At 39.6% G+C, this 10903-nt stretch overlaps 1 protein-coding gene across 1 annotated transcript in view; it reads left to right on the forward strand.

Moving 5' to 3' along the window:
* The window catches only part of gfpt2 (glutamine-fructose-6-phosphate transaminase 2), a 21377-nt gene that overhangs the window by 913 nt on the left and 9561 nt on the right, over positions 1 to 10903 (forward strand). Inside the window, exons 2-8 of the mRNA XM_032528760.1 lie at positions 1607 to 1714; positions 2895 to 3002; positions 3297 to 3422; positions 4132 to 4190; positions 5117 to 5248; positions 6793 to 6854; positions 8714 to 8793. Of these exons, the coding sequence (XP_032384651.1) occupies positions 1607 to 1714; positions 2895 to 3002; positions 3297 to 3422; positions 4132 to 4190; positions 5117 to 5248; positions 6793 to 6854; positions 8714 to 8793 (675 nt within the window). The remainder of the gene's footprint in view (positions 1 to 1606; positions 1715 to 2894; positions 3003 to 3296; positions 3423 to 4131; positions 4191 to 5116; positions 5249 to 6792; positions 6855 to 8713; positions 8794 to 10903) is intronic.

Below are 10903 nucleotides of genomic sequence, written 5' to 3' on the forward strand. Positions count from 1 at the left end.
ACACACACACACACACACACACAGTGGCGGTTCTACTTTGAATTACACTAAAGGCGAGACCCCATGCGAGCACCCGGCCCGCCAATGTGGCAAAAATATCTACAATCAGATATAGGCCTATACAATTTTTTTTTAACAAGAGCAGAGAGCAACGATCATTTTAAGCAACTTTGGTTCTTTGAAAGCGCTGTATAAATTCAATTTATTATTATTATTATTAATATATAATAATATACAAATAAGAATGTACAAATAAATTATAGAATAAATATTCTAAATAGCACAAATCCTTCATCACACAAATGTGAAAACACACTAAAGACAATCTAATCATTGGGCCTACACTATTGCGCTAAGAACAGAAAACACAGACTAAAACCTGACCTTTCTGGCCTTTCTTGATGCAAAATCATCAATGATGTTATTGTATGAAACCTGTTCCCCTATGGAGTGATGGATACTGACGAAAAAGGCCACTGACCTCAGGTATGACTTGATCAACTTTAGTTCTGAAAAGCTCCTGTCTGCTTGAACCACAGTGACTGGCAGAGTAAGTGCACTCCTGAGAGCAGTCCAAAAGTTGGGGTAGATTTCTGATATATCCTTATTATGCATAAAAGTGATAAGCTAAAGAGGAGTCATGGTCCGCCGTCTCCCATGGGTGCTCACGGGTGCATACCTTTTAAAAAAACAAAAGAAGTCAAAAAATGTTTGCATTTCAGAACCTTGGGAAATGGACAGCGGCTGACGTAAATACACACGCCTAACTCGATAATAAAGCAGAAAGTAGGCTATCGTTCAACTCGTGCCCCATGCCAAAAAACACTACTGCACACACACAAACAGGGCGATTCCAAGATCAGACCTTTAGGGGGGATCAGCCCCTAATGAGAATGTGACATGGATTACAGGTGCATAGCATCAGCAACAGACACACAGGATAGTAAACCCTTTGAACCTCTTATACTCTGTCACTAACAGACAAGTTTGCAAGTGCTTGCAAAACTTGAAGCATTAAAATATATTTTTTTAAATAAAGTGTATGTTGGGCGGCTTGGGCCCCTAAAAAGGGTCTAAAATCCAATGAGACACACACACACACACACACACACACACACACACATACCAGGACAGGAGGCATATAAACAACCTAGCATTCTTATACTGTGCACAGTTATTTTTTCAAATATATTGAATGAATATTGAAGGATGCATCAACTTGACTCAGCTCATGTAATTACCTGGAAAAACGAGATTCCATTTCTGCTCTGTCATACAGCCTGTTGTGAGTTTTTGTCCCTCCCAAGCTTATAAGTGTTAGGTGAAGATATAGACTATAAAAGAGAAAATAGCTGAAAGCTAGGAGTTGACTTCATTGATCTGCCATGTCCTTCCTCAATCATCTATTTCAAAAAATAAAAAAGTGTATATTAATCAATAATAATTAATCTAACAAATAGGCTAGTGTCAGCTGTTCCTACATCCTACCTTGTAAATCCATACTTAAATAAAATATAATACTGAGCTCAAAAGATACTGTCTAAACTCTGCCTACATGGTTTCAGAGGGTTTAAGTTCTGTTATTTTCTTTCTCCTTCTCTAAAAGGGATCTTTGCCTATCTGAATTACCGAGTGCCTCACACCAGAAAGGAGATATTTGAGACGCTGGTGAAGGGACTGCAGCGACTGGAGTACAGAGGGTACGATTCAGCAGGTAAGACACTTGGCTTCACAGTGTTGACACACATACACACAGACACACATACACACAGACACACAGACACCATGCACAAAAGCGTATAGTTGTCCTTGGCGGTCCCTGTGTGTCGAGTCCTTAAAAACTGGGCAACATTTCATAGCATTCGAGGCATTGTGAAAACACAATCTGTACTAATTTGTAATTGGGCAGCATGGTGGCCCAATGGCACTGTGACCTCCCAGCAAGAAGCTTCTGGGTTCAAATCCAGATCGTCCCAGGCCTTTCTGTGTGTTCTCCCTGTGGGTCTCCTCCAGGGGCTTACGCCATCCCCCACCATCAAAAAACATGTACTAGGTTCTCCAGTCAGTGCCCTTGATCAAGGCACTGGCTCAGAGCCGGAGTTGGTCGCTGGCTGCCCACTGATCTACAGGGGGATGGGTTGAATGAAGAGAATGAATTTTGCTACATGTATGTGACAATAAAGTACCTTTACCTAGCTTTATCAACCCTTTTGATTGCTACCTACTGTACATGTGGTGCCATTTATTTTGAATGTACAATCATAACTATCTTTAATGAATGATGCAGAAGTGGTAGCCTGACGTCATCATATACAGATTCTAGTCAGACCTCAAATGTTGTGGGCGGGGCTACCTTCGGATGGCATCAGGGCTACAAAACCTGTATAACAGCTATAACTGGTTGACAAAGAGAGGCTGGTGTCCTGAGTCACATTTAATTATAAACCATAGAGAAAGTATCAAATAGCAACACGTAAGAATAAAATGCGATGGCTACCAAAACACTTTAGGAAGCTTCAGTGAATTCCAATTCAGAACCTCCTGCCACCTGGACAAGATGAAGCCACGGAACTAAGAGGCCCGTACACCCCACAATAAATACCTCACATGCTGTTTTTCCACTTTTATAGGCCTAACAATAGGCCTTCCTGAACCCGAGTTTGTACCTTTGTCTGTCATTGTATTGTTGTTACTGTGTTGTCATGTATGTTCTGTTTTTCTCCTTGCGACAAAAAAGTCTAACATATTAAATCCTAAATCACTAGTCATAACATATCCATCTGCTTTTTCATGATGAAGTTAAATTTGACCTCTGATCACTAATATAAGCTTAGTGTCTTACTTACCTCACTGTAGAAGTATCTTTTTCATTGCCCCTCCCTGTCTGTTGGCAGGTATCGCTGTCGATGGGCCTCGGAAGACGGCCACTGACATCAACAACAACTCCATCTGCTTGATCAAGAAGAAGGGGAAGGTCAAGGCTCTGGATGAGGAGCTTTACAGTGGGTTCATGCACATTCGATCCATATTTCTCACAACAGTTTTTGTATGTCAAACTTACGTTTGTTGCTCTCAGTTTTGAGATTTTTTTCCTTAGTGTGTCCCATTTGAAAAGTTTCCATTCTTTTTGTGCTTAATTTTGAAGAATATCCAAAAATCCAAAATTCTCCCCCTCTATTAAACATTATATGCTTCATTTTTTTCTGACTTTAAAAGTTCCTTCACTCTGTTCATGGCAGTAAAATGCAGTCTGTTCATGTCAGTAAAGGGATAGGTGTTGTGTTTTGCTTGTTCAGAGAAAGACTCGCTGGACCTGGACGAGGAGCTGAACACACACTTTGGCCTTGCTCACACTCGCTGGGCAACCCACGGAGAGCCCAGCGCTGTCAACAGCCACCCTCATCGCTCTGACAAGGAAAACGGTAACATGTGCCAACGTACTTTAATGCATGCCCACAGACACAGTACAATATATGAATGCATATACTGTAACAACCACACTCAACTATAAATCTATGCAAAACATAATATAGGAATGGCAATAATAATGGTTTTCTCTAACTCTAACGTTATCAGAGTTTAGTTAGTTTTCTCTAACTCTGCCATTATCATGTCACATGTCATATCACTACATTGTCATCCAGCTATATCATTAAAATAAGAGATTTTATACCCATTAATGTAACACACCCTCATACACTGTAGAGTCTGTTCTAACTCAATATACACCCATCTCTTTGGCATTAGTGTTCCATGTTAGTAGGCGTGTCAATAATGTGTCTTGGCTTTAGACTAAGGTGTGTATGTTCATTTAAGTCCAAAGTGTGAGAGTTCCTATTACAGAAAAGGAGAAACAATGAGTAACTTATGTTTGAATTATATTTTCATTTATTACTATATTGTAATGGGTATAAAAACCTATTAGTGGTTGTCATGATAAGTTATCATCTTGTTTGTAACTCATATGTGCTGATACTGTTTTTGTGTCATTTTAGTTGCTGCTAAATCCACTGCTTAGTCCACATGCATTAACATTGTATCATGAGAGAACAGTGAGTTCTCATGACTTAAGTAGTTTCTGACCTTTAGCCCCTTTGTCTAATACATTCACTCTCACTTATTTTCTCTTAGAGTTTGTTGTCATCCACAATGGCATTATTACCAACTACAAAGAGCTTAAGGCCTACCTGGTAAGTCACATTATCATCTGGAATTTCTTTTGTGCAAATATTGAGTCCCATCCGTGTTCAGTGTCCTCTCAGACCCGCCCGCCAGAGTCGGTGTCCAGTATCCTGCTCAGTGGCAAGCCACTCGGTCACAGTCTCTGTGAGAATCCTAACATCCCTCAAATAAGTCATAAAGACTATATAATGTGCCATTTGTTGTATTTATTCCGTTGGGTTTGTTCTAAAAAACAGTCTGTCCACTACATAGGCAACAACTGCAAGCAAAGGACCAACAAAACAACAACATCGTACAGTCATTTTTAATTCTGTTTTTAAATAGCTCCAGCTGTCAGCACTAGAACTATCTACTAAGGCAACATCATTCAGTATTACTCATCAACTGGGGTGTGACTTGTTGCCACATTATATTGGGGCAAAAGTCAGACCTGACTGGAATATACAAGTACATCCACTCTCCACCTTGTCTCGCTAAAATAGCACAACTTTTTGCTGACAAAACCAATGAAGTCTGTAGATTGTTTCACATAAAATGTTCAGTGTAAAATTACTTAATTGGCCCGTGTAACTTAAGTATGTAATATAATCACTTAAGTAAATAAGCATTAACTATTTTACCATGTAATTGAGTAGCTAGTTGTTTACACATATCAGTGACATGAGACAATGTAACAAGTATGACTCTGAATGCTTTGTCAACATTTTTTTAACATAATTCCAGTTTCCTTCAATCAGCAACATGCAGAAAGTTATGGGTTCCTGTCTTAAAACTGAAAGCTTTTACCTTTGTTTGATGTTTGATAGTAATTCTGACCAAGGTACTAAGCTACGGTTTGGATATTTGTTTTGACACCAACTTCATAAAAAGAATGACTGACAGTACATCCTCAGTGTGTTTGTGTTAATATTAATATAAACTGTACCTTCTTCAGATCACCAAAGGATATGAGTTTGAGTCAGAGACGGACACAGAGGTGATCCCAAAGCTGACCAAATATGTTTACGACAACAAAGAGAAAGACATCACCTTCTCCACCCTAGTAGAGAAGGTTATTCAGCAGCTGGTGAGTAGCTCACACACAGCTGCACATAACTTCCAACACCGACACAGCTTGCCCCCTGTACAGCAGCACATCTAGTGTTAGCATGCTAACCTTTGTTTTGTTGTTAAATTACAAGATATTTGGGGTTTGCTTCTATTTCTGCCAGTGAGCAGTGAAGGAATTTTACTAAGTACATTTCCTCATGTATTGTACTTAAGTACATTTTAACAGACTTTACCAAAGTATTTTCAATGTTATGCTACTCTATACTTGACTACTTCACATCTCAGAGAAATATTGTTCTTTTTACTCCTCTAAATTTGTTTAATAGCGATAGTTACTAGTTATTTACATAATCAAGATATGCCTTTATGACATGATGCAGTACTATATTACTAATCTATCTTCATAATGTGTACTTTAACTTTTGGTACCTTGAGTACATTTCACTGATAATACTTACATTCTTATACTAAACATTTTAAATTCAGGATTTTCACCTGTAATAGAGTCTTTTTTTTTCTTTTCTTTTTTTAAATGTTATGGAAGTAAAGGATCTGAGTACTTCCACCAATGCCAGTGAGGCACCAAAGTTTCTTAATTTCTTAACTTTTTACTTCAGTTAAGGGATAACCATTTTTACAACCAGCTTCTTGATAACTGTGAAGGATAGCATCATGCAGCTTAGTATCATAAAATGTTTCATTGACTAGACACACACACACACACACACACACACACACACACACACACACACACACACACACACACACACACACACACACACACACACACTCTCTCTAACTCATACTCATACTCATACTAATTTTCTCACTCTACTACGATGTGTGCTTGAATTTCCTGTCCATTAAAACGTTGTACAGCATCACAAAAACATCTCTCAACGTCTCTATAGCAACCGGCCTCACAGCATCACACATGACATCATCACTCGTAGAAACAGACTTTTTTAGGTTAGATGGAGCAAGCCTCTCTTTTCCATTGGGCGACATTCATGCTTCACAGCTTCACACTGTTGATTGGAGTGGGCTCTTTCTCCTCAGAAGAACCTAGGAGGCAAAGCAGCCATTTTGGATTTGGAGTAATGGAAACCAGATAGTTAGACAAACGTACAGCCCTTGTCTCCCTCTCTTATCCCCCCACTTTCAACACTGCACACACGCAAACACACTCCAAGCCTGTTCTGCTTCTAACTACCGCAGGCAGCATTGCAGTCAGTGCTTTCGAAACACAGCTGATGTTGTACAATAGAGGTCTTATGTCTTATCCCCCCCTCACGGTACATCACTACTTACCACACACCCCATCATAACTGCCAAACCCCACAGGGCCAGAGGAAATTTTAATTTTTGTCCTGGAAAGGTTTTTCTTAAAAGTTACGTGCTTCCAGGAATACACGACTAACCTTACCTTTACATTGAAAACATTATATTTTGGAGTGTTTCTCCTCTTCTTCACTGCTACTCTACTTTAACAGTGTTGTATTTCAGTCTTTCATCAAGCTAATGTAAACTCAGTGTTTCCTCTGCTTCTTTTTATCTCAGGAGGGGGCCTTCGCTCTGGTGTTTAAAAGTCGTCATTACCCTGGAGAGGCTGTGTCCACCAGGTTAGTACACAAACACACACACATACACACACCATGCTTTGACATTTCACTTCACATTTTGGTCCAGTGTTTGTGCAGTGAGCCAGACTCATTGCAGATGAGTCATCCCTGTTATTACAACTATGAAGCAATACAAAATATGATTTAGGGAGAATTTGATTCAGTCATCCATTTCAAGTGAGATGTTAACACTGGAACCTACTTTGCTTATGATAATGGACAATTAATATGTTTTCCGTTTGCGTATGTGAATGTGTGTTAAGTTGCGTCCGCATGCGTGTGTCAGTGCTTTCTGCGTCTTAAGAGCCAGACAGAGCAAAGGTTGAATTCAGGTTTCCCCTCTACTTCCTGGGCCTCTGGTCTCTGGGCTGCTCGCTCTAAGCCCAGAGTCCCACAGTCTGTGACTCGTTAATGGAGAGACTAGAGAGTTTCCTGTTTCTGCTGCCGGGAAAAGCCCCTGCCGCAATGACTCCTGGTTAATCACTTTACCTAATTTTATATGACTTGACCTCAGTGAGCCATCATGGATCAGGGGAATGAGGATTGCTGGGAGAAAGGGAGTGAGAGAGAGAGAAAAAGGAGGAGGGCAAAAGGGCAACAAAGTGAAGAAGCACACGTGGGCCCTTACTTATTGTTTATGCAAACAGGTTGCCAGGCAGAGCCAGTGTTGACAAGGCTGCTTCTTGGCACACCTGCTGCTAAAGTCAGAAAACTCTCTGGCATTCCTTTTGTCTGTCGCGTGCTTGTACTTTTTGAAGAAGACATTCTGATATCAGTATATTGCACAGCTTTGGCTTTGCAGTTTTGTGGTTAATTTGTTGAATAGTCAGCAATGTCTAGCGGACAGAGGGATGAGGGAAGTTTTGTAATTCGTCAAGCATCAACCTCCTGGCAGGACCTTAAACCTTTTCTTCTCACCTTCTTTTTTCTCACCATTTTTCCACTGTTCTGTCTTTCTTTTACTTCTTAATTTTCTTTCATCCCTTTGCTTCCTTTTTTCCTTTTCTCCCTCTAAATTTTGTATTGGATAGTGACCACATGTTTCTGTTTGCAAGCCTTGCCTTTTCAAGCCCCACACCCCTTAAAACAACCAGCAGTCTTACGTCAGCGTAGCCGAGCCCCAGAGAAAAGAGAAAGACAAGAAAGAAGGAGAGGCTCTTTGGACACAGTTTCTCAAGAGGTGTTGTCATTTAAAGGAACTCACCATTAAGAGGTTTTCATTTGATATACTGTTTGGACTGTGGTCACAAGATAGGCGTGTAAAGGCTTCATCTATTTGAAGGTTAGCTTCCTCACACCCTCCTCCCTTACCTGTCAATTATATATGTGTTTCCACCGTCCCTGCTTCACAGCCAATAGGAGAAGCACACATGATATCAGTAGCCAATGAGAAATTAGTGACTTGGTCCAGGAACTGTGAGCAACTCCTATACGGATGTAGATGGGGAATGGAGGATCAGTTTACCTGTCAAATGTTTAAGATGAGAATGTTTAAAAAAGAACTGGAATAAGTGGGAAAATGTCTGAGCCTCAGTCTGTACAGGGACCAACCAAACCTCAGGATTGTGTACAAAATAAGAAGAGTATATAATGTATAATAAATTGGAGGGAAGAAAAAAGAATTGGGGGAAAGAGCGGAGAGATCATAAGGAGTGCCAAAGAACTTCTGTTTTGTTTGCAACAATACTGCAGGATAGGATGTCAGGTTACATCAACAGTACCTTTACAAAGCACCACATGAGAGTGGATGTATCTGATGTTGTTGTTTGTCTACAATGCCTAATCCTCTCTTTTCTCCCACACCTTCCTTCCCTCTCTCCTACTCGTCCTCCCTGCCTGCCTCATTCTTTTCCCGGCAGGAGAGGAAGTCCATTGCTCATTGGTGTGCGAAGCGAGCACGAGCTGTCAACCGAAAACATCCCCATCCAGTACAACACTGGTGAGCTCTGTTCTTGACTCTGTCTGCCATTATCGGCTTATGCTGCACCCTAAATGTCCACACACTCACACACAGACATACATGTAGGTAGTACATACAGAGCAGAGAGAGACACAGAGAGAGTATTCATAATTCATTAGCATGATCTTGTTCCTGACAGAATCTGTGTCTCCGAGTCGCATAAAAATACTCCAACAATCATTGTTTTATTGGTCAAGTAAGTTTCCAAATTAAGCGATTTGACCTCTGAAGCTGCTTGCTTAGTCACGACATGGCAAAGAAGTACTAAAGTAAACAAGGAAATTAAATATGGACTTAGATCCCGACGGACCACCCTAATAGGAAGTTAAGAAGTACTACACTGAATTCTGTTTCAAACAACCCTGTTTCAAGAATTATATTGCTAAAATGTATCAATTATGCCCAATTTAAAAGTGAGAGAAACCATGAATGTATTCCCTCTTAACACTATGTTATATCACATTTCTTACGTGTTATAAAAACAATTGTGAAACAATCTCAAAAGGATAAGCCAGGCGAAGACCCAAACTAACAATGCACTGGTCCATCTCTTAACACTTTCGGACTCCTGAGCCCATTCATTCCTACTAAAGTGAATCTAGAAATGTTGTGAATATATGTGCTTTTTTCATTTCCTAAAACAGCTGGGCACAGTAGCAAGCAAACTGAAACAGGAGTAAATATTTGTTGGGGACTATTTTCAGCCAGCAGGACTGTGCATATGGGATTGACTCAAAATAAACTACACTGCCCATGTTTATCGTAATGAAGGAATGGTTTGATTCACTGATGTGTTTTTTTAAATAGTTTTGGGGCAAAAATTGAGTTTTATGGAACAGATGACTAAATAAAATCAAGCTTTGGCCACATAGTTATACTTGTTAGTAGGATAAAGTCATTGTTGGTTTTTGCCATTTCATGTAAAGTGTCTGATTCAGCAAGATATGCAGACGTAAGCTTACACAATAGCCCTTGAACATGGATCCTATCAAGGAAGCATTTTCTCTCTTCACTTTCTTTCTGGATAACAGTGTAATATTTATCTAAGCCATTTACTCTGTACTGTAACAAATGCCATAAAGTGACACTCTTGGCTAGCTCTAGTACAAGATATGTTATGGTTCTGTTATTCATTGTGCATTTTTACTACAGTGTTGCCGGGGTTTCTTTGTGTTGTTTCAGAGTGTAGTTAGTGTTCATCCGGTGTTTTTAAATCCCTATACCTGATCGTTCCCAGCTATAGAGACATAGAGTCTCTTTCAAATCTTTCAAATATGCTTGTTACAAAAAGCGTCTGTCGTTATAATTATTCATTGTTAGCAACTACCTGCTTGTTTTTTTGTTGCTTCTTTTTCTCTATTGTGCGTAGGACTGTCTTTGCTGTCTTATCTGTATAACTATAAAATATATGGTTTCTATATGGAGTAGTCCAAAGTCCAAGACAGATTTAGGTGGTTTGGGGCCAGGAGGGAGCTAAGTAGGGTGTGTCGTTTTAATGGTTGAATGTTTTTTTTGCCCTATCTTGTCGTAGCATTTTACAGTAAATAGTAACTCTATTACCACACATCCCCTTTAAAATCGCTTAGTTGTTTAAACAATATATAACATACCATAATTACCATTTAGTTACAAAATAAGATCATGTTGACTCTTTGTCATGCCAGTGCTATGCCCTCTTGCTGACATCCCTGAGCACATTTGTCTTTTCTGTACAGTAGATGTCATCTTTCAATTGGCATTGTATTGTCACTACCAAAAATCAAAAGTGCACATTGCTGATAATTAATGACAAATTCAGCAAAAGAGACCAAATCTGATAAAGTGAGAGAAAAGAAATAGAGACTAGCTGTCCTGAGGATAATCAGTTGAGATTGTATGTGTGCATCTTTGAGAACTGCAAGTCGCATAACTTTTGTTGTCAGTTAATTTAAGCCTGTTGTGTTGGTCTATAGTTTTTGCACATTTAAAGTAAGTTAGTCAGTGATTTTGTTGTTTGTGCACCTGTTAGCTAGGTAGCATGTTGCATCAAAAGAGAGAAGTTGTCTCCATCCCTGTTTTAACAGACACACCTGGGGCGAAGTTGGAAACC

Source organism: Etheostoma spectabile, chromosome 10, assembly GCF_008692095.1.
Source record: "Etheostoma spectabile isolate EspeVRDwgs_2016 chromosome 10, UIUC_Espe_1.0, whole genome shotgun sequence".
In the NCBI taxonomy this organism is placed as follows: Eukaryota; Metazoa; Chordata; class Actinopteri; order Perciformes; family Percidae; genus Etheostoma; species Etheostoma spectabile.